Source organism: Penicillium hordei (genome assembly GCF_028827395.1).
Source record: "Penicillium hordei strain IBT 12815 chromosome Unknown utg000003l_segment0_segment0, whole genome shotgun sequence".
Classification (NCBI taxonomy): domain Eukaryota; kingdom Fungi; phylum Ascomycota; class Eurotiomycetes; order Eurotiales; family Aspergillaceae; genus Penicillium; species Penicillium hordei.
Genome location: NW_026623144.1, coordinates 3,753,263 through 3,776,681, shown reverse-complemented (window position 1 = coordinate 3,776,681; position 23,419 = coordinate 3,753,263). Strand labels below are relative to the sequence as shown.

Genomic DNA, 23,419 nt, shown 5'->3' with positions numbered 1-23,419 from the left:
CCAAGAGCAATGCTTATCTCACTTGGCGAGAATTTTAGGATATCTGATACGATGGGGTTGTGTATTCGTGCTTTGTTGGAGAGATGACAGCAGCTTAGTGTCGAGCGGGGTTGTTCTGAATAGGGCAGATAAATAATATCAACTCATATAGCAACATCTGGACTTGAAAAATTGTCAAACAGATTTGATCTGATCCCACATATTCAAAATAAAATCAAGTTCAGCTTGAAAGGCAACCCTGCACAATGTCAGCTGAAAGCTCACCACCCAAGCGGCGGATATACCTCAATGGCTTCGACATGTTCACGGTAGGCCATCTTTCCTTCGGCCAATGGAAGAGCCCTTCCGATCGGTCAGCAACCAAGCGACGAGACCTATCCTACTGGACGAACCTGGCCCAATTACTCGAGAAAGGCGATTTCAATGCGTTGTTCCTTGCCGACACATATGGTCTATATGACACATACAAGGGGACGGCAGAACCTGCTATTCGGAATGGAGCTCAGTATCCCATGGGTGACCCTTCAATAGTAAGTTAGCTCTCTGTTTCATTGATCGGATTGGGTTGCTGATGATACGTATCAGCCAATCTCCGCAATGGCCTCGGTCACCAAGAATTTAGGGTTTGCGATCACCACCTCTACTTCATATGAAGCTCCGTACATTGTGGCGAAGAGGTTTTCGACTTTGGACCATTTAACCAGTGGCCGGTTCGGGTGGAATATTGTGACCTCATGGAAAGAGTCTGCTGCAAAGGCCGTGAGTATACCCATTGCCACATTTATTACCAAAATTGACATCCATAGGTGGGATTGCCTCTGGTAGACCATGACAAACGGTATGAAATTGCCGATGAGTACCTGACCTCATTGTATAAGTAAGCAAAGTGAACCATTGAGAGTCATGTCAAGTACTTACCTACAATAGACTATGGGAGGGCAGCTGGGCCGACGATGCTCTCCAAGAGAATGCTGAAACAGGCGTGTATGCCGATCCAAGTCGCATAAACTACATCCACCACCACGGCGAACATTTCAAATTCGATGGTCCTCACATTCTGGATCCATCCCCACAACGCACTCCCTTCCTCTTCCAGGCAGGCACTTCACCAGCAGGCATCGCCTTCGGCGCGAAACACGCAGAAGGAATCTTCGTCTCGGCACCTTCACCACACATCCTCGCACCACGCATCAAAGCCATCCGCGAAGAAGCCGCCAAGCTCGGCCGAGACCTCAAATCAGTAAAAGTATTCGCGATCCTCACGCCGATCGTAGGTCGAACCGATGAAGAGGCACAGGAAAAGTACCGTGAAGCCCTAAAATACGCCAGTGAGGAAGCAGGACTTGCATTCTTCTCCGGCGGAACCGGTATCGATCTTAGCCGGATTGATCTAGACACTCCTATTACGGCGTCAGATGTACATGTTGACGCCCGTGTTCATTCTACTATTAATACACTCTCCTACCAAAGTCCCGATGTGCCTGAATGGACGCCAAGGAATATCGGGAAGCATATCTCGATTGGTGGGGCGGGACCTGTTCCTGTTGGCTCTGCGAGTACTGTTGCGGACTTTTTGGAGGAATGGGTCCGAGTGGCAGATTTAGATGGGTTTAATATTGGGTATGTACAGACACCTGGCACGTTTGAGGATGTTGTTGAGCTTTTGGTACCGGAATTGAGGAGGAGAGGGGTATACGCGCCCCAGGGTGAGAGTGGTACAATGCGGGAGAGGGTGTATGGGCCTGGGCAAAAGCGTTTGCGGGAGGATCATGTTGGGAGCAAGTATGGATATGAGGTGTATGATGGCCAATAGTTTTGTTACAGGGATGCACGTTAGATTAGTCTGACTTGAGAGAAATATGTGCAAACAGATGGATATAGTCAAATTAAGATTTTATACCGAATTTTGTTCACATTTCACACTTATTTGTCCTATTATATATTCTATTATTTGAGCGCGGAATACCAGAGATGGATATAGAAAGAAAGCAAGTGCTATTAATCAAGCCAAAATCTCCGGCGAGGCCAGTGTGAAATGAGAACCTGCGTCAAACGTAAGCACCCATGGCAATGTGCCAAGGCAGACCGGAGATATTTATTAATTTCTTTCGCTTTCTTGAATCCTTTGTAGGGACCCAAGGGGCCAAAGGGCCCAGAATCCATGTGTCTAAGGGGCAGCTCTATATAATTGGCCCAACTCCATTAAAGCATCACACTAATGCGGTTGAGATCGGGTATTTTGTACAATTTTGATCTCTTAAGTGGACTCGCACAAATCATTTCAAAAGTTGGCAATTCTCCGACATGCATATTTCTTTTTAAAATTTGGATACTATTCGGATATTATCTCAGGTGGAAATTGAGGTTGCGATATATTAAATTAGCATGTCACTTTATAGATCTCAACTTGTGTAAAATTAATTAAAGACAGCGGGTACGAGAGCTACCGGACCGTCCGATTGGAAAATATTAACACTAAAGGATCAGATCCTAGGTCAGGTAAATCTACTTAGATTGCATGACTTCGCTCAAATGGAGGATATCCGCAAATGAACGGACTACATCTACCGCGAGGCGTTTCTTGGCGGGCGTTTCACCTTTCCCATCTTCTTCCGGATTGATCCCCTTCAATTTAATCACCTGTTTACTCTGAGCTATTACTTTTATTGGCCCGATTTCTGAAATAACGGGGCGTATAGTTTGCTTAGCTTCGTTTAACGTCCTCCGCTAGCGGCTCGGTCATCTTAGGCGATCTCCAGCCTTATACCTTCGACTCCATATGTGGAAATGTGAAACAGCTTGATGCAAGGTATACACCTAATTACCTCTAAACCAGCATCTAAACGACTATAAGTACTGGGTATCTACTCATGATGTTCACCGTCATTCAGTCGCTCCTTTCCCTGACACTTGCTGGATTCAAGTTGTCTATCCATTCCTTTGTACACACCCATTCCTTTCTTACGCTCCTTTCAACTTAAACCAATTTTACCGGAATGATGAACTCTCCCCAAATATCGGGCTGGCAGGTCCTAGCCACCAAGAGAAATCTCATGGTATCCTGTGTCCTTGGCCTCTTCTTCCTTGCCATCGGGATGGACATCCGAGCTGAGCTCGGAGCTGGACACGACCAGAGGAAGATGTCCAAGCGCGACACCACCAGCACTGCTGCAATCTGGCAACCTGCAGCCGGAGTCAAATGGCAAATCCAACTGGTCGATGCCGTCGAAGACACCACCATCGACACTGACATATGGGACATCGACCTCTTCGACAACACCGCCGAGAAAATCGCCGCTCTGCATAACAAAGGCCGCAAGGTCATCTGCTACTTCTCGGCCGGCACATACGAGGACTGGCGCCCAGATATTAGCAAGTTCGACACCGCAGACTTCGGCAGCAACCTCGACGAGTGGCCAGGTGAGCGGTGGTTAAACATCAAGTCGAGCAGCGTTCGTGCAATCATGAGCTCGCGGTTAGATATGGCGAAGCAGAAGGGCTGTGATGGCGTTGATCCTGATAATATTGATGCGTATGGGAATGAGAACGGCCTTGGGTTGACAGAGGCTGATTCGATTGATTTCTTGACTTTCCTGGCATCTGAGTCACATTCCCGTGGCATGTCTATCGGGTTGAAGAATGGGGGTGATATTATCGGCTCTGTTATTGATAAAATGCAGTGGTCAGTTAATGAGCAGTGTGCACAATATGACGAGTGTAAGACATATGCTGCCTTCACGGAAGTCAATAAGCCAGTTTTTCATATTGAATATTCTGGGGAGACTATTGAGTCTGGTGGCTCTGGTGATACCCCTGTCTCGGCCGCCGATACTACCACTGGTAGCAAGGCTACTTCCACTGCCACTGCCATCGTTACCCCTGCTTCTAGTTCCGCTGCCGCTGCCGCTGAAACTGCCACTGTAACTGCAACTGCAACTGTCGATGCTACCCCTGTTTCAACCTCTGTTGCGGCCGCTGCAACCAGCACAGACGCCGATGCTACCAAGACTGGCAGCACTGACAGTGATGGTGACGACGAGGAGGCCGACAAAGACGATGAAGACGACACTAGTGCCGATGCCACCAAGGAGCAAAAACATCGATACGGTCATGGTCACCAGAAGCTCCGAGCCAGGGCTGTTCTCTCCTCCACGTTGAAGGCCTCAGCCTGCAATGCGGCCAACGCCGACAAGTTCTCGACTGTCATTAAGAACATGAACCTCGACGCTTGGGTTGAATATTGCTAGATTTAACTTGTTGGAGCCTTTGTTCGTACGGTAATAAATTTGTTTGTACGTCTGTTTACCAGAGAGAGTTGTGGGGAATTCCTATCGCTATATACAGTTCGGAGAGAAATTTTAGAAAATACACAAGAGATATATTGAGATCTTGTTAGAACTGTTGTCTTTGTTGTATAATTTGATTCGTAGAAGGGCTTGAAGCCTGTAGAGCATGGTGATGCATGCATACCTCATCTTGCTACTCAACTCGTCTTACAAAGGGCAAAAGCATAATTAGAGGAGACCCATGTTTGATCATAGGTTTTTGTTTTTGTTCTTTTTTTTTGCCTTTTCTGTTTTCTGTTTACTCTGCTACAATTTCACCTTGTTAACAAACCCGCCAGTTGACACAGAAGAGGTAACCAGGCTCCAGCACATCCATTTTACACACACAACTCCTCGGAAACCATAAACTTCTCATCCCTAGCATTCGTCTCCTTCGAAATCACGTTAGCATCCTGGACCTCACACCCTCTCAGCACAGATTCACGACCAATCTGAGCTCGTCGACCAATCACACATCCTGTCAATTCGGCCCTGGTCTCAACAACAACACCCTCCATCAGAACACAACGAATGATACGGGCAGCGCCATCAATCCGGCAGTTTGCACCAATCACACTCTCCTTAATAACGGCACCCGATGCAACAATCACATTGTCACCAAGCAGACAATCTTTCTTTGTGACATTGCTTGGCGAATCCACGCCTTCGGGGTAAGCCACTTTATGGGCGTGGGCAAAAGGCGACGCTGCCTTGCGACCTACTTCATCGATAGAAGACAGTTTCGCCAGGAGAAGGGAGGTCGAAAGAAGGACACCTTTGTTATCGACTCGTCGGATGAATGGGGTTGATCCTCGGTGGACGTATGCTAGCATTTCTGGCAGTTCGGTAGACTGATAAACCTGGTCTAGCTGCATCTCAGAGCTAGAACGAGTTCGGGTAGTGCTCATATCCCTGATGTCGATAACTTTATCGACGAATGCGCCAGTGTGACTGCTTTCGGGTGTAAAATCTCTCTCCTGGGTGCGGGTGGTGTCTTCGTTAAAGTCCTTCGTCAATCCTAGCTTATCGCCGAGACCTTTCTGCCATGCCGACTTGGCCCAGGTTCCGACCAAATCCTCGCTGACGGATTCTAGTCTCTTTTGATGGCGGACTAGATCTTTGACCCAACAGGGGAAGACGTAAACATGGGCATCGCGGAAGGTGGTGAGTATTCTGATGCGGGGACAATTCTTGACGAGGCAATGGCGAAGGAGTAGAGCTTTATCTTCTTTCATTTTCTCCTTGATCGTATCCATTGGCATTGACATCAGGAGTTTGGAGAGGCCGAATCGTGGAATCAGTGATCCCTCGGGACTGGAGACAACGGGTGCTTCGTGCTGCTGGAGTGGTGCAACAGCTATGAAATCAGCGGCTTCTTCTTGAATACTCTCTTTTCGGTTTTTTGTTTGGTAGTAAACAGCCAGAGCCCCGGAGCGGGCTTCTAGCTGATGATCGAAGTACGAAGCAGTTGGAAGAGATGCATGATGAACCCCATTAGAATCGTTATTATCCTCGAGGACCCACTGATTTGCAATCCATGCCTCAAGGATTGATTGACCCGGAATATCACAGATGAGGTCGCAAGGAAGAAGGAGGAAGTTGGTGGTTATACATCTCTGGACTTCAGGGAGGCGGAGCAGCTCGGCTGTTCCCATTGTCATCTCGAGGTCTTTTGGTGCGATAACCGAGACCGAGGGCGAGTAGAATTTCGTGAGGTATGGATTTTGGTCCAACGCGGTCCTAAGTGGAGGGAAGGACAGTGGAGGCGTGATCAACGTAATATCTGGGATACAATTAGCCAATTTGATTCGATTTAAGGCAGGTTGAGAAACAGGGAGAGGATTGGGACTTACCAGTGATACCTGATCGTCTGCAAAAGTCAATGGCATAGAATACCATGGGTCTGTTTGCGACTTGAATGAGGCACTTTGGATATTCCTCGGGCCTGGAGGTGAATGTGTTGAGTGAACCTCCAGGGCCACACAGGATGAGGGCCTGGAAGTCCATGGGACCCGTGTGCGGCATGGTTGTCAGAGTGGAGGGTCAAGAAAGCGAGATTAGCAGGTCTTTAAAGATTCAACTTGCCGTGGGATGAGCGATCAATATTGTGAGATACTTGAAATGGAAAGGTTTATGAGGAGTAGGAGAGACGTGGTAAAAGGAGAGCCGCATGGAGACAGCTTGTATGCTTGACAGCACGTCACATCGTTGAGACTAGTCACGGATCTGAAGTTGTTTGCTTTGGCTGTCTGGGGATATGATATTCAGGTTTGTGTACTCACAAAAGTTGCTACGTTCAATCTTTGTTGGCCACCAAGGCTTAATTTTAGATTGTTGTTCCAGAATATAAATACCCTGGTTTGATTATTTTTAGATGCATAATAATATAACTATATACATATATGTATGTAGGAAAGTCGTCTGCAGAAAGTACTGTTTTTCCTCATCAGCTGCTGACTATTCTGATTTCCATATATCACCACTTTTAGAGAGCTTTAGTAGCTCCATACTCTTAAGTATAAAGATGAAGCTACTAATTCATCCTAAAAAGTGGTGATATAAAACTTATATAGTGTAAATAACATTATCTTTTGTCTACTAGTTCCTCTCTGTTCGACAGTTGACTAACTAGCCCTTGCAAAAGCGGAAGGTGGCAGAACCAACGGATTCCCGGCTAGCTCCGCATTTACCGAGTTCCAAAGATATATTTACCTTAGTATCCAATGACATGACCTGGCGACATCATATGGTCCTTAAGCATGTGCTATATCACCGTCTTTCTATATAATTGTTTGCATGACCTGCAATAAAACCATTGACAGATGAGTTTCAAGTGCAGTACTTGCTCGGCTCGATTTCGGCGCGACGACCATCTGCGTCGCCACCAATTGAGCCATTCTGAGCCACGCTACTCATGTGCCGCCCCTGAATGTGGCATGCAGTTTCATCGCCGCGATGCAGCGAAACGCCATGAAAAAGTGCATCAGTCCGATGGATTAAAAAAGAGGAGAAAACCGCGTCGAGGCGCATTCCCTTGTGCTAGGATCCCAAAGCAAGGTCTCGGTCTCGGCACGCCCAGCACTTGCCACGACCATGTATCCACCGCAAGCAACTCGGAGACAGAACCTCTTTCCAGTTCCACAAGTGCCGCTGCCACTACGGGTATTCGCCACGAGAGCGCGATTCTGAGGGATTGCCCCAAATGTACCGCATTGGATATGCTTTGCGGCTCGTGTGTATCGCCCTTATTCCTTGCAACTCATCTCAGGGAGAGTGACTGGGCCGCATTCCAATTCTGTCTGCAACATTTCGTACGAATTCATGCTGAAGGATTTCCGTTTCTGCATTGCTCTTCTTGGAGGGTTGATTGGGTGAAATCCGGCAAGGTGTTCGCAATGGCGGCGGTTGGCGGTCGCTGGATTGCTCCATACGCCGAGCTCTCGAGGCTTTGCTTTCAGATGGCAGTTGACCACCTGGAGGAATCCACCGCATCCATCCGAGACGCGCCATATACAGAAAGATTGGATGACAGCCTTCACAGAAGACGCATTATGATTTTCGAAACTCGCATTTTGTTAATCGAATATAGCGTATGGTCTCATGACAGTGAGCTTCGAGAATGGGGGTTGAAGACGCTTGCAAACGAAGCTATTACGATGGTACCTACACTCACCAATGCAATTACCTATAAGTTGCCCCCACGCAACTGGCTGGAATGGGTTCTCCTGGAAGAGTCTAAGCGCGCGTTGTGGTGTTTTTACTGTCTGGTGATCAAAAGCAGACATTTTCTACATCATCCTGTGTCAGCCCCCGAGACCATTACAACCATGGACCTGCCCTGTCCTGATATTCTCTTTGAAGCTCCAAATCAGCAACTGTGGAGAGAACGGAAAGACTGCTGCCTGTATCAGTCAATGGGATCCCCGCCGTTTCGCAAAACATTCTATCAGCTCATGTCAGTAGACCTAATGTGCCAGCCGGTTGTCGATGAGGCAGCCAAATATAGCAGCCATATCCTACTCTGTAGCTTGTGGGACGCTTTCCAAAATGGAACTACCATAGCATGCAATTTTACTACGATGGATGCCTACTTAGAGCGAGATATGTCTCGCTTTCGGCTACGTGCTGATCTATCACGCGCCTTGGAACATTGGAAGGCCCTGTTCTGGCGGGATCCGTACGATCTCTGGCACTCCCACCGCCCGGATTATAAGTTTAATAGCGTTATGCTCTCCGTCTACATCGAGTCCCAGGAGTGGAGCTGTCCCGGTGCCCATCCTCTCCGTCCATCATACCGTCGTGTGGCAGCCCAACTCGCTCTTAATATCTTGTCCAGCATTTCGTTTTGTGGGTTCTTGGAGGTAAGCCAGACGTACTTGCTCGGAGAAGACTATTACGAGAGTTCGGTGAATACGGTTTGCTAACTGCCATTTGCCATTGTCTACAGGTTGGAGCGAGGAGCCCTTTATATGTCGAACGGATCGCCTATTTTTGTACTTCTGGCCTTGCTTTGGCAATGCTCGCCTGGCTGGATGAGATTGATGGTCATCTCAACGACGATTGTCTGCCCAGTGAAGACAGGGTTATCTACGAAAAGCTTCTTGATTGCTTGAAGCGCGTCCCAGGATCTTCGAATCTTTTTGGGTCAGGCTTCAAGTACCCACCCGCCAATCGGGTTCGGGAAGCAGTAGTTAAAGTGTGGGTGCTAGTTACGGGTGATGGGGAGTGGGTGGGTAAACTGAGCCGGTCAACATAAATCGGTAACCGTGCTTCCTGTCAATTCCGTTTCTAAAAGTTTGTGCAAAGTTGAGGATTTTTTGTGAAAGAGAATTATGGCATAATATCTTTGCTCTACGGGTCAGCATGGGCTATATCAACGAAGTGGATATTGGGCCTGAGCCGAATTCTAGAAGTCACAGGTGTTACACCTTCATCTTAACTGATCATCTTGCTTGTATAACTACAAGAACTAATACCATGGACCCGCAACAGTTCATGTTATAATACGAAGAACTTGTTGGCGCTAAAATATTAAGGCACTCTAGGACACGAAATCAACAAGGTCAACTGGCTCACTGACAATTCTCCTGATCACCCCAAAGGCTCGCACTCAAAGAATAATGCACATTTACCTCAAGCGCCCTATCAGTGCTTAATTGCCTCCAGTGTTCTAGACATGGTCCCCCGGAGGAATTCCTGAAGCCAGGAAGGGAAACCTCTCGCTCCGGACATAATGCTTAGCCTCTCAGGAAGGATAAGTTGGCCGCCATAACCAGAGTAAAGGTGTTTGACTATTACATCGGCAACTGTTTCCGGCCCGAGGCAAAAGTCATTGAAATTCGAAGATCTGGTGAGCTTGTCGATGAGAGGGGTACGGATCTAGGTTTGGTGAACAACACTAAGGGGCATCAGCAGCCGAATAAACATCATACATTTAGTTAATCCTGGATCAGTTCCAGAGGGTTAACTCACGTTGTTCGAGCTTTGGGGGTCTTGTATCGATATTTAAGCTTCTGCCCCAGTCCTTCATGAAAGGCTAGTACTGCGGCTTTCGTGCAAGCGTAGTCGACATTTTGTGCTTGTGTCATGAATGATGCCATGCTCGCTACCGTCACGATATGTCCATGGTTTGATTTGATCATTGCCGATAAGAATTGCTTCACCAAGATGAAGTGAACCATGATATGGACCTCAAACATCTTACGGGTGGCCTGACTGATCCGATCCCGGGACGGTTGGGTTTCCATGGTCCTGCCGAATTTGATCGGCGACTCTTTGCACATCGCTAGGAGATGTGATATCCAACTCATAGTAATGGATATTTTGCCCTAAGGAAGGAAATTTGGTATTCGTCAGTTTGCGTGTTGTCTCTATATTCAGCCATAGGGAAAGTGGATATAAATACCTAGATTCTTTAAGGGAGGTTAATGTCAAGAACAATGACCGTTGAGCCGCTCTCGCCGAGCTTCGACGCAACCTTAGCGCCAATGCCGCTGGAACCCCCAGTGACTATGACGACTTCCTTCTTCCAGTTCCAGGTCGAATCCTTTGCGAAACTGTTCAGTGCCATCTTTGAAAAAACCAATCATTCGAACATTTCAATAAGCCAATGGCAAAGAGGGTGCCGACTATTCCAACGCTGGAGTCATCACCCAAGAAGGGTATTCCACACCATTTTTGAATGATGGAAGGGTACTTGAGAAGGCTGAAGAGAAGCGGCCCGGTAAAAAGTGGCTGGAAGAAAGATGGTATAGTAGAAAGGCGAAGTAAGAGCTTCCAATGTTAGCCCTTCGCAAGGAAGTAGCGAAGACATTTCGTTGCAGACACCTGAATTTAGCTGACTGTGGCAGAAAGATAAGTAAGCAATGCATTAGCTTGACAAGCGAGTGGTTACGGGAAGCATTATATATAAGCTCGCAATAGGGTGATATGTGGGACATTATGTCCTTATCCAAGTAGAGGGAATTAACTGCCAGGGTTCTGTGTGTGACGGATTAGACTAGACTGAGGCAAACTCTCAGCATCCGGTATCCGATAGACCGTGGGGTCATGACTTGATTATCGTGGGGGAGAGTTGTGGGGGAACTAGCACAAATTCACCTCCACAGTACTACTCACACCCGACTTCGTCCGAGTAAAGTACCTTGAGGTTTAGCTGGGGTTTAGCCACCTCCACATAGTTGGAACTTTAATCGGAACTATTGGCAGACAACATGCAAAACATACCGCCAAATCAGACGGGTGTTTATGAGTAGTGACGAGCCGTGGATTCAGGATAAGGCGGAGTAATCGATTCGAGGCATATCACTAGTGGCTGGGCAATAGAAAATTCACATCGGTGTATCATATACAATAAGTTCGTCTTCTAAATTCAATTGTTTAACTTCGCAAGGTGCTTCCATTATGTGGACATTCGAACTAAGCTTGCCAATCATCCTTTACTCGAAGAGACCTCTCAAGTACTCTAACTGTGCCTCGATATTCTCTTCAAACGCCTGGCCATAATAAGGGTCAAAATGAGAGGCACCCCTGATAATATGCAGTTTCTTTGGGGGGAGCGCTTCATTAAAGACAGACAGCTGGAATTGCACTGGGCAGGTCACGTCCTGATCAGCCACGATCATGAGCAGCGGCCGAGGAGCGACGCGCTTGATAACAGCGCCGGGTTCCTGAGTAACACCATGGAGGAGACTTTGAAGCGAAACCATTCTCTCCCATAGTATGTTCTGTCGATCTAGCTCTTCTACGAACTCGACCGCATTGACATCCTTCAGTATGGCTTGGGTCACACCGCTAAGGACATCCTCTCGCGAGGCAGGTATGACAGGTCCCATCAAAGGTTCCTTCCCCTGAATAATGTTGGCGCGATCCTGGAGCAAAATTTCGCAAAGCGCAGCGGATACCGGAATCATGGGCTCCGTAGAAACAAATGGCACCTGGCAGATAACACCCTTTACACATTTGTTAACGGCAGTGGCAACAAGAGCATTCCCACCAGACATGCTGCTTCCCCAGTAGACAACCTCTTTGGGATCCACGCTCGGGAGGGCAATGGCGTAATTGAAAGCGTCGTAGTAGTCTCGGGTTTGGAGAACAGGGTCGACCTCATTACGAGGCATGCCTTCGCTTTCCCCCCAAGTACGGTTGTCGTAAAGAAGGACGGTATAACCCGCAGCTTGAAAACGCTCCGCAAAGTTAGGAAGGAACTGTGACCGTAGTCCAGAGAACTTTCCGTATGTTAATTTATCAGTAGAACGAACAAAACGGATGCATTTGGACTCACTCCATTGGACATGATGATACATGGGCGTTTCTCTCCAGCATTGTAAAGTGTTCCGGCTAGCTGCAGCCCATCGTAGGTGGGAAAGTGAACCTCTTGGCGGGGCATATTGGGTAATATAATGAAACTCGTGGAAGGAATAAAGATCACTGCAGAAAATATGCTTTAAGACAAGCTACGGGTGTGATTGCCTTTATATGCAATAGATTGTTCGGTTTTACATTTTTTCGGCTGAGTGTAATGTGCAGTACTTGGCACATCCATCGGAGATTATTCCTCTGGTTTACGTTCATTCCTATGTGTTCTGTCCTAGGATGGCACCAAATTTACAAGCCCCACCGCCGAACTATCGGTTGGCCGGCTATTCATTGGTCCAAAATAGTGTGGAGGGAGTGTGGAGGGAGTCAATCAATCAATCAATCAAAGTTCAATTAACCTGTTGCAGTCTAACTAGTTGCGTATGACTATGCAGGCGCTTCATCCAACTGAAGCAAGAACTCGAAGCCAAACGCCGAGTTGGGACCACATAGTACATCCCATAGAGTATACAGATGCTGATCGTAAAGAGTGCGGAATCAGCCCATTCCTATAACCCGTAACCCTATGAATCCAAACCCATCCTAACCTATACATAAGAAATTAACGTATAATGATAGTTGTGGAGTGCACCCTCTACCTCCCAACCCCTACTTCACTCTCTCTTTCTCTCTCTCTCTCTCTCTCTCTCTCTCTCTCTCTCTCTCTCTCTCTCTCTCTCTCTCTCTCTCTCTCTATACCCTCCCCTGCCTCAGTTTCAATTGATGGTGATGTTATTCTAGCTATTCAACTGGCATGCTTGTCGACTCTGGCTGAGTTCTCGTTTTATAGCATCATCTGATTGGCTAATACCTATCGTCTTCTATACCTAGATCCATTGCCGCGAGGCCTGTCGGTTCGTCGTCGTCGTCGTCTTCCTCGATCCTAACGTGTTGAAACTACTAGAGGAGACCTATTTGGTGTATGAAGTTGACCACGTAGCGGATGGCCTACGGGTTAGATATGATCTTGTCATAGTCTATCTCTATGAATCTAATCCCAATTCTCTCTACCTGCTCCCACAGTTTCGTACGCGGAATAATATACCGTAGACACTATATCAGAATGTGCCTTGGTGTTTGTGAGCCCTCATCACAATTGCACCGGTCGGTCTTAGCTGCCTTGATCTTGAATAAGAAGTGTCGAAGTCCAATCCGCATTGTACGCATCTGGATCAAGATCGCATACTATGGCTTTGACAGCCCTTCGTACAACCGGAGGGTCTTCTCTCCATTAGCATATTCATTGCCGTATACACCATCGTGTGCAGAGATCCACCTGATAGTGATGTTCGTTGGGTGTGGTTGGTCCTGATCTTGATTGCGCGACCGGATGGCCCGTACGTGGTCATAAATGCAAGCGAGCACGTATTGGCCGGACGGTCGCTGTGGGTTTTGGACTGCTTGGATGGCAGCCTGGCTGTCAGAGAAAATGATCACCTCTCGAAGCTGTCCCTCGTCGTCGGTTCTGGTTTTGGCAAGTGCCATCTCAATGCCGCTGAGCTCGGCAGCGGATACTGTGGACTGGGATTCTGTCTCAAGATATCGTCTTTGGGATGTTATCCCGTGTATAAGACTGGCAGTTGATGCGCCAATATGTCCCGCGAAGCCGCTCCCATCTGTGAAAATCATGTAGCATGGAGGGAGTGTGGAGGGAGTGTGGGGCCGACCCCGAGCTTAATAATCCCCCACTGTAACCTTGCAACTATACCAGTCGCGATATCTATTTAAACGTCCATCGCTAGTCCGGCCATAAGCTTTGACCATCGCTATACTCAACACTCACGACTAGTTACGAATACGAATAAAACTTTTAAAAAAATCTACGAATACCAATATGGAAAATTTTCCGTTCGTGCCGATCCCTAGATTCTTGTTTTTCTTAAGTTGAGGCTACTCCGCATCGCAAGCAGAAACTGCAGTTGGCCTAACTCGTCCACGGCCGCATGCACGCTGTCCCCCCACTACACTAACTAGGGGTCGAACTTCTCGTAGCTCGACCCGGACCCCGGCTCGTAAAGGGGGGAGCTCAAATTTGTGTAAAGTTATAGTCCTAGCGTTTATAAAGTAGTTAAATTCTAAATTATCTAAATAAATAACTATCTTTTACCTATATTTTAGTGCCCTGACGTTTCGATAAGGCCGGAACAGAACAGATTCCAAGATATAAACTTCTGTAACCAAACCAACTACCGATGTTCTAGTATATAGGCTTGCAGACCCAGCTAGAGGCATCATCGGTGTCACCCTTGCCGTTGTACTTAGCCTGGTGAGGATAGTGGCAGATAGGACGCTGGCGCAAGACTTCGATGGCAGTGGTATCGTTCTTGAACTTTGTGGCGATAATGTTGCTTGGGGCAGTCCCATTTTCAACCCATGCCATCATAGCCAAGACAATATCGTGCTGAGAATCTCTGTATCCAGGGGTGCTGTATGTGCCAGTATTGATGGTGGAGGCTTGGTCAGGTCCGGCGATGTACCAAGGAGCGTTCATGGTATCAGGAGTCCTGTAGCAGTGTCTTTTTGAAACTAGTCAGCGATATATTTGAAGAGTTGGGGATGCCACTTGGAAATGAACTTACTCCATGCCGGAAATCAGGAACATGCGGTAGAAGTCATCCATCTCGATTCCTTGCGACTTGACCGCGCTGGTAGCCTGGTCGTAATAGTAGATACTAGCATCTGGGGAAACGTATGCATCCGACAGACCGTGGTAGTGAAGAAATTTACCACCACGGTTGTGGAAAGCACTGATATCAAACTTGTCGGCAGTGCCATTTCCAGGGTTCAGTTTCTCGGCAAGCTGAACCGTGCTGTAGTCCAGATCCTGCCAGTTGAAGTCATCACCGAGACCCATCAGATCACGGGGGTACCACAGCTGTTGTGAAATAGTGCTGTTCTTCCCTAGTCCGATGTTACCCATCAACCACGAAGCCTCACTTCCGAGCCACATGTGGCCGTATACAAAGGTCTGGTTAGTGTCAACCCAGTCATTGTATATCTTGGAGGGAGTGGTGAACTGCTCAGAGGTTAGGCACTCTTCTGAAGAACTAGTCGCGTTACAAGCCAGGGTATTGGCATTGAAGACACAGCCCTGCGAATTGGAGATGATGCTGTCCTGCACGCCGTTTTGGACATCACACTGCTTGATAACCTCGGCAGCAAGGATATCAAACATCTTTTCGGGTATAGAATGGGAAGATCCGGCAGGTGCCTGGTAGGTGGTCTGCGTCAAATTGTAGAGCTGCTGGTGATCAGTCCACCACGCTGAGGCACTGGCAAACACACCATCATAGTCATCGGGGTATTCTTGCATGTTCTTCATACTTTGTCAACCACCGGTCGAACAACCATAGAAATAACTGTACTTGACTGCAGAGCCGTACCAGTTCTTGATCAAGAGCTTGCCCAGAACAGTTGTTCCATTCCATGCGCGGTAGCCCCAGTCGATGACAGCCTTGGGCCTACCAATGGCCCATGTTCCTTCGGTATCGATACCGACATGACCGAGGTTACTGGAAAAAGTCGCAAACCCGTAATGTGTTCCAGTGCCCTATTCGAATGTAAGCCAATACATCTCAAGAGAATCTCATAACCTGTATATGCTTACCATGTCAACCCAGTTAATACCTCCTCCAGCAGCAGCGGAGCTTTGAAAGTTGTTAGCTCAAGTAATCTTAAAACAGCACCTGAGGAGCTTTGTACATACAGCATTCGGCCATTCCACTCATATAGCATGATTAATCCGACGAGATAACTGGAGCGGAAACCTTACGGAGTATAAGGTGAAGCATTAAGGTCTAAAAAGCGTATAAATCCTAGTGGACTTCAACCTTTGCGGAGACTAAGCCTTGTTAGGAAAGTGAAGAACAGTTCATGGATCTATGGATCCACTTACTCATTTGGCGGATACTAACTGGTGGGTATTCGATCTAATGTTTGGATTCGGAAAGCATATTGCTTGGTTGGTCCTCTTCCGAAGATCATCCGATAAAATGATCATTCCTACGCTCTCTTAGTACTTCGGTCCGACCGCCAATTTGGACGGGAATAAACATGTTCGGTAGATTGTTCCTGCATAGCGGGACCAATTGCACAATCGCGGCTCAGATGTTCCCCTGACCGTGGCTTTGAGGTACAATCGTGAATGGCCCGATAAACCAGCTGATTTTCTCCGACTTGCCTATCTGGTTTTCCAGTTTCTTGTATTCCCGAAGTCGTTATCTTTATGAGAATTCGTATCGGCACTCAGTGCTCGATATACGGGTCTATGGATCTATTTTTGTAGCCATGAGTTAAGCTAGGCTGATTCCCACTTGAGTCGGTCTTTTGGAATCTTGATATTGTATCATGTATAGACCGCGCATAACTATTATAGTGGGAAACTGGGAAATCACCCTCTTTTTTAAATAAGGTTTATTATAATAGTGAATTACGAGTGCTTCGGCCTATGCTCTCTGGCATACCGCGTAAAGCGTTCCCCGCTTCAATATATATCTCTTAGGCCACACAATCTCGAATAAATGCCGAGTGATCATGCATCTTCAAGTCCAGTGTCTAATTCATTCTTTTTATCCTTCCGCCAGACAAGCCACCACGAAGCCAGAATGCCCGAGATAGCTGCACACAGGAAGCAAAGACAGATAACGTATGAGACTCGATACGTTGGTCCAAAAACCGTACTGTATATATGGGGCCCAGCAATACCACTAAACTGAGCCATGGCATTCGTCAGTCCAATACCCATTCCCACGGCCACCGTACCCTCGAGAGCTCGAATGCGCTCTGGCCAGATGACAGGGTATGCAGATCCGGCACAGGCGGTGGCTACAACCAAGGCGAGGTATTTGACTACTGAGTTTGAAACCGTAATCAGGATGATGTAGCAGATGATTATCGTGCTCTCGACTGTTTTTGTTATTAGTAGTGAACCCGTGTGCACTTCGGAGGATGGATGCTTACTCGCGACAGCTGTGGTCCAGGGTCTAATCCATCCTTTGTGTAGTAAATACCCGAGAAGATTCAAGAAGAAAAAGCATGCGACGTAGGGAGGCTGTTGGTTGTGAGCTAAGTTAGCGTGGTATGTTTTCCTGGACTGATCCAAACTCACAATATTCATCAGCTGTGATAAAGCGGTTGTTGTAAAACCAAGCTCGTAGATAACAGTAGGCAAAGCGTAATTCACTCCAAATCCTCCAATACCATGTCCAATCCAGTATACCGTGAATGTGTAGAAAGTTGGACTGGAGAGCAGCGCTTTTACATCCCCCCAGCTCCAGCTTTTATCTTTACCGGAGGGTGCTGAAGAGGATAGACGCCCCTTGAGGAAAGTCCTCTCCTCTTCTGTCAACATGCGGGCGGTCTCAGGGTAGTCCGGAAGACCGAATAACGCTACCACGGACAATACGATTGCTGGAAGACCTTCGATGATAAACAGCCATCGCCAGCCTGATAGTCCACCGGCTCCATCCATAAAGCTGATAGCATATGCCAACAGCCCACTCAATGCGCCAGACACCTGGCCAAGAGAGTAGAAAAGAGCAATTCTCCAGCGCAACTCAGACGGCTTGTACCAGAATGCCATGTGGTAGAGCACAGAGGGATAGAACCCGGCTTCAGCCAGTCCAATTGCGAATCGCACACACATCATCCCCGGAAAGTCCTGTGCAGCGCCAGCAGCACAGGCGCAGATACCCCAGGATAAGATCAGGACAAACATCCATCTGGAAGGCGTGACTCTTTTGAGAAGGATTGTGTTGGTGGGTTCGAAAAAGAGGTAGCTATAGGAGAAGATAGACTGTGTCCAGGCCCATTGTGAGGAGCTAAAACCTAGCTCTTTCTTAATTCCAGTGCCGGCTTCTAGATTGATGATGGCGGCGTTTGAGTAGTTGCTGGAATCAATGACGCGGAAGATGTATACAATCGAGTAAAATCCAACGAGCCAGAAATCTATCTTTCGCATCACTCTTTTCTCGAGTTTGGCGTTATATTCATTTTCGGTGTCCTTGCGGTTGATCTCATTGGGCGGAGTTGAAGGTATACTGGAAGTAATTACTTCCAGTTCGTCGCGCTTCTCCAACACCATATTATCGATTCCCGAGGATGAACTGCTTTGAATACTTTCACCTCATCCTTGAGCAAAATTCAATTCATTTTCCTTGAAATACCTTTATGCTCAAGTGTTACTTGGACCCCTCCGTTCTCGGCGACACGGGTTGGTAGGGCAAGGTGCCATGATAGTTTGGATCACGACATATCCCCTCCCAGATGTGTCTATCCCAGAAAGATCTGCAACCTTGTTTGATTGAACCTTCATTACAATATCTACTTCTATTATCCTACCAATATACAGACCTATTAAGGATGGCACTTTCAATGTCTTACAGTATTTACAGCCTAATTTCACTATTTCGGGGCTCGTTATTCTTATCTCCTAGTTAAAGAACCAATAATGGGGAAAATATCCGAGAAGAATACTAAGACGACTACTAAACATGCACCAAAGCGGCCAATTATTTTTGTATACTACCTAGGCATAATTGGAGTGGGAAACCAGGCAGGTGGTTGTGTTGGTCTAAAACCCCCCGCGATGGGCGTTTACACTTCGTTGTATACACGATGGCCACTCTGGTCTCCCAGCATGTTTACCCACATTCAACCTAGATCTGCAATCTATAGTCTTGAATTTCTATTTTATTGGCTCGGAGTGTTTTTGAATATGATTTAGCCCCATTTCACGGCACAATAATGCCGTTGCATATAACACCATCTTAAGCGGCCATGGTACCATAGACCCCGCATATTCGCAATAGCAAGTATATGGCGCGGAGTATTTACAGCAAGAGCAGATTTTAGATCCTAATCAAGGTTTTATCTTGAATCCAGTATATGAGTCCATTCTTCTCGCGTAGAATATCTGGCTAGTATTCATCACCGTCGCTGTCTATCCCAAAGTACATATGGCTCCCTCCGCTATAGAAGAACAGATCACAATCGAAAAGGCCACTATCAAACCATGGAGCCGACCTGCGCCTACTAATGAGAAACTGGATTGGGCACCCCTAGTTGAGATCGATCTTTCTCGTTTCGACGAACCTGGCGGAAAGGAAGAGCTCGCAAAGCAATTATACGATGCCGTAACCCGAGTCGGGTTTTGGGTAGTGGTCGGACACGGACTCGATGACGAGCGTATCCTACGCCAATTCAGTATCGGCAATGCTTTTTTCAAAGAAACCCTTGAGGAAAAGCGAAGCTTTGAATGCAATTTTGCCGAGGGCGAATATTTCGGTTACCGTGAAAACTCAAGGTGGATTGGTGAAACCGGTGTGAAAGATAACATAGAAATGGTATGGGTATACCTATCTGCCTCGCAGATATTCATTTAATCTAGCTAACTTATGCAGCTTAATATCCCCAAGGCCATCCCTGCATGGGACGACGTTCCTCAACACAGGATCGTTCGTCAGAACTACGACGAGATAGCCAGCTTCCACCGTGATCTTTTCGATAAAGTAATTCGCAAGCTGTTCGTCTTGATGTCGATTATCTTGGAATTACCAGAAGACCACCTAGTCCAAGCCCACGCTTATGACAAACGTTCCGATGACCACTTGCGATACATGATCTACAACACGCGCACCCAAGAGGAATGGGACAAGGCACAGGGATACACCAAGGGTGGTCACACGGACTTTGGAAGCCTGACTCTACTTTTCTCACAGCATGTTGCTGGCTTGCAGATCCGAACATCGGATGGAGAATGGAAATATGTCAAACCTGTTGACGGTGGGATTACGTGCAATGTTGCGGACACGTTATCGTTCCTTACCAATGGTAAGTACTCACATTAGTTATCATGGAAGTATTTCACTAACAGAAATGACAGGCTTCCTCAAATCGACAATCCATCGTGTTGTCACACCTCCTAAAGATCAGATTGATATCCCCCGTCTTGGGTTGCTCTATTTCTGTAGGCCGGGTGATGATACCGTGATGAGAACTGTGCCCTCGCCTTTACTTGATCGTCTTGGTCTTCTGACTGAAGAAGATAAAAATCAAAGCAAGCCTGCTCCTACGGGGACTGAGTATGTTCGGGCTCGGGTGAGGGATGTGCATCATAAGACTGTGATTGATCGTCGGGAGAACACTTCTTTTGAGTTTAAAGGACTTAAGGTGCCAAATTATTATAAGTGATAGATTGGTGGTGCTATCTTGTGAGGACTTGAGTTTAGCAAATTGTATATCTGTGCCTGTTTTGTGATAATTATGAGGTGGTGATAGTATCAGGAGTCGAGAGGCAACCAAATAAAAGCATAGCTGATGATTCTGGTTTCCGTTGGTTCTTCCCCCTAGGCATCACATTTTTGATATCATTTGCGACGTCATTTACAAAGAAAACTCACGTGGGGTCGAAAACTCGGCCAGGTGATATAAGCATAGGATAAAACCTTAGTTCCTGACTTCTCGCCTGAGGCAGATCATTCGAACGCCTCAGCCACAACCCTCCTGTGAGTCATGTACAAAACCGTAAGAACTGTAACAACCTCAAAAGGAGTAAAGTACAGATATATGTAAATGGTGGGGAACACAGGGTGTGGGTGGGTATCATGATCGTCGCTTGGCCAACGTGGGGCAGCCTCATGACTGGACTGTCTAGCAACTATGCTAACTGAGATACCACGGTGTCTTAATGCATAGTACCGATCTATTCTATAATTATTTCCTTTACGGTTGGCTTTTCCAATAAGACATTCGGTATTTCATTAACTGATTCCCAGAGTGGGAGCTGTCTAAAGAGTGTAAGGTTGACAGCCTAGTCCCCAAATGGGCGCATTTCAAACATCATATCAAAGACAAAGGAAAAGATTGGCAAAAAGGAAATGAGTCACAGTAACAGCCAATAAAGTTGTGCAGTAAAATCGACAAAAAAAGCACCTGCAGAAACATCGTCGACTTTCCGCATCTGTCATTGGCCAATGTCCCCCACACCTGCATGCTGTTTCGGGAGCACACCAGTAATGGGGTCTGGCCAAGCCTGCAGATTATTGCGTACAATCAAAAAAAGAAAGAATTTGATCGAGTCACAATCAAGTCGGGGTCCGAGACTGGGAAATCCCGCAAACCTCGGAACACCCAACGTGCACTCGAGTCAAAGATCAAAGCTGGAAAACAGAAAGGTGAATTTCCGAGGGCGCATCCAGGCAGGCCCTATGAATCCAGATCGTCAAAGACTGGGGTATGGGGGTGGGGGTAATGCCTATAATGTGCCAATTCCACATTACGGACAGGGACCGTCTCGCGGTCAAAATGGGTGGGCAATCAATGCCCATCGCGAGCGAATTGAAGCTTCTTCGAAGCGATTGGTGGGGTGTGTGTATGATCGTAATCAGATAAACCAGAGTCGAAATACGTTGCCGGGTACGTTGTCAAGTACGTTGCCAGGTATACGTTCAACGGTGCTTGGGGGAGCCCTCGACGTACCGGCGAGGAGTCTCGTAGTGGCGCTCCACACGCTCCTGTCGGTCGACGCTGTACAATGATCCACGGCTGGAGGATGGGCGGCTGGGGGAGCCACCGGGCGAGCAGTATACGATCGAAGTAGGGGAGCGAGAAAGGCGTGGGGCCCGCTCAACCAGCTGGTAGGCCTCGGGGGACATGGAGCGAGGACGAGTCTGCTTGCCGCTGACCTTACGAGCTGGGACGGGGTAAGTCCGGTCGTAGCTCGAGGACTGGGCAGGCTGGGCTGGTTGGACGGGCTTCTGGATGACGACGGCCTTCTCGCGGATGCGCATGCCTTGCTCGAGGGCTGTGAGGAGCTCGCGGGCAGCCAAGGCATCACGGGGCAGCTTCACCCGTGTAGACTTGCCGCTCTCAAAGTCCACGGTAGAGAAGTGCTTGCCACTTTGGCTGTAGAGGTAGTTGCGCAGAGTGCGGGCACGGGTGTTGCCTGACTCGCAGAGTGCAAGACCGTCCTTGTATGTCTGGACAGCGTGAGAGCAGCTGTGGCAGTGGCTGGCGTGACGCTCAAAGTCGTCAACTACCAACTTCTCGTCATCGTAGAGGTCACGCACGACGGCGAGTGGGTCTGCTATCTCAATGGGGGCAGGCATTGTGTTGGTACGGCGTAGTCCAAGGAGGCGTCGGGTCAGACTAGAACGGGGAGGGGATCTCTCTGACGTTAAGAGAGTTGAACGATCAACGATGTACGAGGTCGAGCGGTAGGGCGACACCGTGACTGATTTCTGGGGGGTCACGCGAAGATAGTAGATGATCACCGTAGGTAGATGATGTGAAACCCAAGTGTGACAATATATATGGAATTTGAAATGTCCAATGTATGTCAAATGTGTGTAGATTGAGGAAGATATTCTAGTGGAAAGGGAAGGGGGGGGGATCGAGGGTTATATAGGTTATGCAAGTGTTATGCGGGTTCTATAGATGGTGCTCTGGAGCCTGGAGGGTCTGGTGTCCACTTGGACTGGTGGAGCCTTAGGGATCTGCAATACGTCCAAAGAGTACTTAGCGGCTCACGCTAAACACACGGGGAATATGTACTATTCTCGTACCGCCCTAATCTGGGTTGTCTGTGGCTAGTGAGGCTGTGTTATGACTTCAAACACCGCCGTATTTACTCTTCTCGTTCCTCTGATTGGTCCAAGTCCCCTAATTCACGGTCAAGTTCACCATACACTTCTTCAACCGACTCCCACTATGTCCCTTTTGGTCTCCGCGCTCCATTTCCAAGGCATTATTGTAATTATTATTTTTGTGGCCTTATTCCCATGACATCAACCATCTTACTCGGTAATTTTACGCATGTCATACACTTGGCCAAAGACGTGTGGCTTGTGTTTCTCGTGTTCCTGCGCCATGACTAGGGTCTCGTGTTCCCCCCCCCCCTGAGAACTGGCCTCAGGTTCGCGTCATTTGCAACCCTTTTGACTTGACATTTGGAAATAGAACCTCAAGATTCAACCAAAGCCAGTACATTCAGAAGGAGGTGTTTGATCGCAGGGTTCCCACCCACCCATTCCTCACGCTCATAGGCTCCCGCAACCGCCGCATTGCAATGAGCGTCTACCGAGACGACTCTGGAACTCCCTGAACCACCTCGCTGGGACTTCGAGCGCCGTTCTCTTGTTCCATAATTGGAGATACTCGAGCGTTTCAAATTATCTAAGAATAGTGCGCTAATTGGGATTCTTTATTTTGGACCCCAACTTTTGAAGATTCTCACTAGC

General features: G+C 47.6%; 11 protein-coding genes across 11 annotated transcripts; 4 read left to right on the top strand and 7 right to left on the bottom strand.

Moving 5' to 3' along the window:
• Positions 1-245: 245 nt before the first annotated feature.
• Positions 246-1,813, top strand: N7537_006637 (uncharacterized protein; the record flags this gene model as incomplete). The annotated part of the gene is made up of 4 exons (XM_056897694.1): positions 246-530; positions 586-759; positions 807-877; positions 928-1,813. The coding sequence occupies 4 exons, from the start codon at positions 246-248 to the stop codon at positions 1,811-1,813; spliced, it is 1,416 nt and encodes a 471-aa protein (XP_056753479.1).
• A 1,183-nt stretch (positions 1,814-2,996) lies between these two features.
• On the top strand, positions 2,997-4,247 carry N7537_006636 (endo alpha-1,4 polygalactosaminidase; the record flags this gene model as incomplete). Its single annotated transcript, XM_056897693.1, has 1 exon — positions 2,997-4,247. One exon carries the CDS (start codon positions 2,997-2,999, stop codon positions 4,245-4,247), a length of 1,251 nt encoding a protein of 416 aa, XP_056753478.1.
• A 416-nt stretch (positions 4,248-4,663) lies between these two features.
• Positions 4,664-6,350, bottom strand: N7537_006635 (uncharacterized protein; the record flags this gene model as incomplete). The annotated part of the gene is made up of 2 exons (XM_056897692.1): positions 4,664-6,108; positions 6,179-6,350. 2 exons carry the CDS (start codon positions 6,348-6,350, stop codon positions 4,664-4,666), a joined length of 1,617 nt encoding a protein of 538 aa, XP_056753477.1.
• A 797-nt stretch (positions 6,351-7,147) lies between these two features.
• On the top strand, positions 7,148-9,081 carry N7537_006634 (uncharacterized protein; the record flags this gene model as incomplete). The annotated part of the gene is made up of 2 exons (XM_056897691.1): positions 7,148-8,686; positions 8,773-9,081. The coding sequence occupies 2 exons, from the start codon at positions 7,148-7,150 to the stop codon at positions 9,079-9,081; spliced, it is 1,848 nt and encodes a 615-aa protein (XP_056753476.1).
• Positions 9,082-9,470: 389 nt separating this feature from the next.
• On the bottom strand, positions 9,471-10,135 carry N7537_006633 (uncharacterized protein; the record flags this gene model as incomplete). Its single annotated transcript, XM_056897690.1, has 2 exons — positions 9,471-9,672; positions 9,798-10,135. The coding sequence occupies 2 exons, from the start codon at positions 10,133-10,135 to the stop codon at positions 9,471-9,473; spliced, it is 540 nt and encodes a 179-aa protein (XP_056753475.1).
• Positions 10,136-10,239: 104 nt separating this feature from the next.
• On the bottom strand, positions 10,240-10,395 carry N7537_006632 (uncharacterized protein; the record flags this gene model as incomplete). The annotated part of the gene is made up of 1 exon (XM_056897689.1): positions 10,240-10,395. One exon carries the CDS (start codon positions 10,393-10,395, stop codon positions 10,240-10,242), a length of 156 nt encoding a protein of 51 aa, XP_056753474.1.
• Positions 10,396-11,263: 868 nt separating this feature from the next.
• N7537_006631 (alpha/beta hydrolase) lies at positions 11,264-12,213 on the bottom strand (the record flags this gene model as incomplete). Its single annotated transcript, XM_056897688.1, has 2 exons — positions 11,264-12,052; positions 12,109-12,213. 2 exons carry the CDS (start codon positions 12,211-12,213, stop codon positions 11,264-11,266), a joined length of 894 nt encoding a protein of 297 aa, XP_056753473.1.
• A 2,166-nt stretch (positions 12,214-14,379) lies between these two features.
• Positions 14,380-15,917, bottom strand: N7537_006630 (tannase and feruloyl esterase; the record flags this gene model as incomplete). The annotated part of the gene is made up of 5 exons (XM_056897687.1): positions 14,380-14,686; positions 14,762-15,505; positions 15,566-15,732; positions 15,790-15,829; positions 15,889-15,917. The coding sequence occupies 5 exons, from the start codon at positions 15,915-15,917 to the stop codon at positions 14,380-14,382; spliced, it is 1,287 nt and encodes a 428-aa protein (XP_056753472.1).
• A 796-nt stretch (positions 15,918-16,713) lies between these two features.
• Positions 16,714-18,264, bottom strand: N7537_006629 (uncharacterized protein; the record flags this gene model as incomplete). The annotated part of the gene is made up of 3 exons (XM_056897686.1): positions 16,714-17,087; positions 17,142-17,232; positions 17,290-18,264. The coding sequence occupies 3 exons, from the start codon at positions 18,262-18,264 to the stop codon at positions 16,714-16,716; spliced, it is 1,440 nt and encodes a 479-aa protein (XP_056753471.1).
• An 874-nt stretch (positions 18,265-19,138) lies between these two features.
• On the top strand, positions 19,139-20,372 carry N7537_006628 (uncharacterized protein; the record flags this gene model as incomplete). Its single annotated transcript, XM_056897685.1, has 3 exons — positions 19,139-19,525; positions 19,583-20,012; positions 20,065-20,372. The coding sequence occupies 3 exons, from the start codon at positions 19,139-19,141 to the stop codon at positions 20,370-20,372; spliced, it is 1,125 nt and encodes a 374-aa protein (XP_056753470.1).
• Positions 20,373-21,628: 1,256 nt separating this feature from the next.
• N7537_006627 (uncharacterized protein) lies at positions 21,629-22,288 on the bottom strand (the record flags this gene model as incomplete). The annotated part of the gene is made up of 1 exon (XM_056897684.1): positions 21,629-22,288. One exon carries the CDS (start codon positions 22,286-22,288, stop codon positions 21,629-21,631), a length of 660 nt encoding a protein of 219 aa, XP_056753469.1.
• Between the last annotated feature and the right edge of the window lie 1,131 nt (positions 22,289-23,419).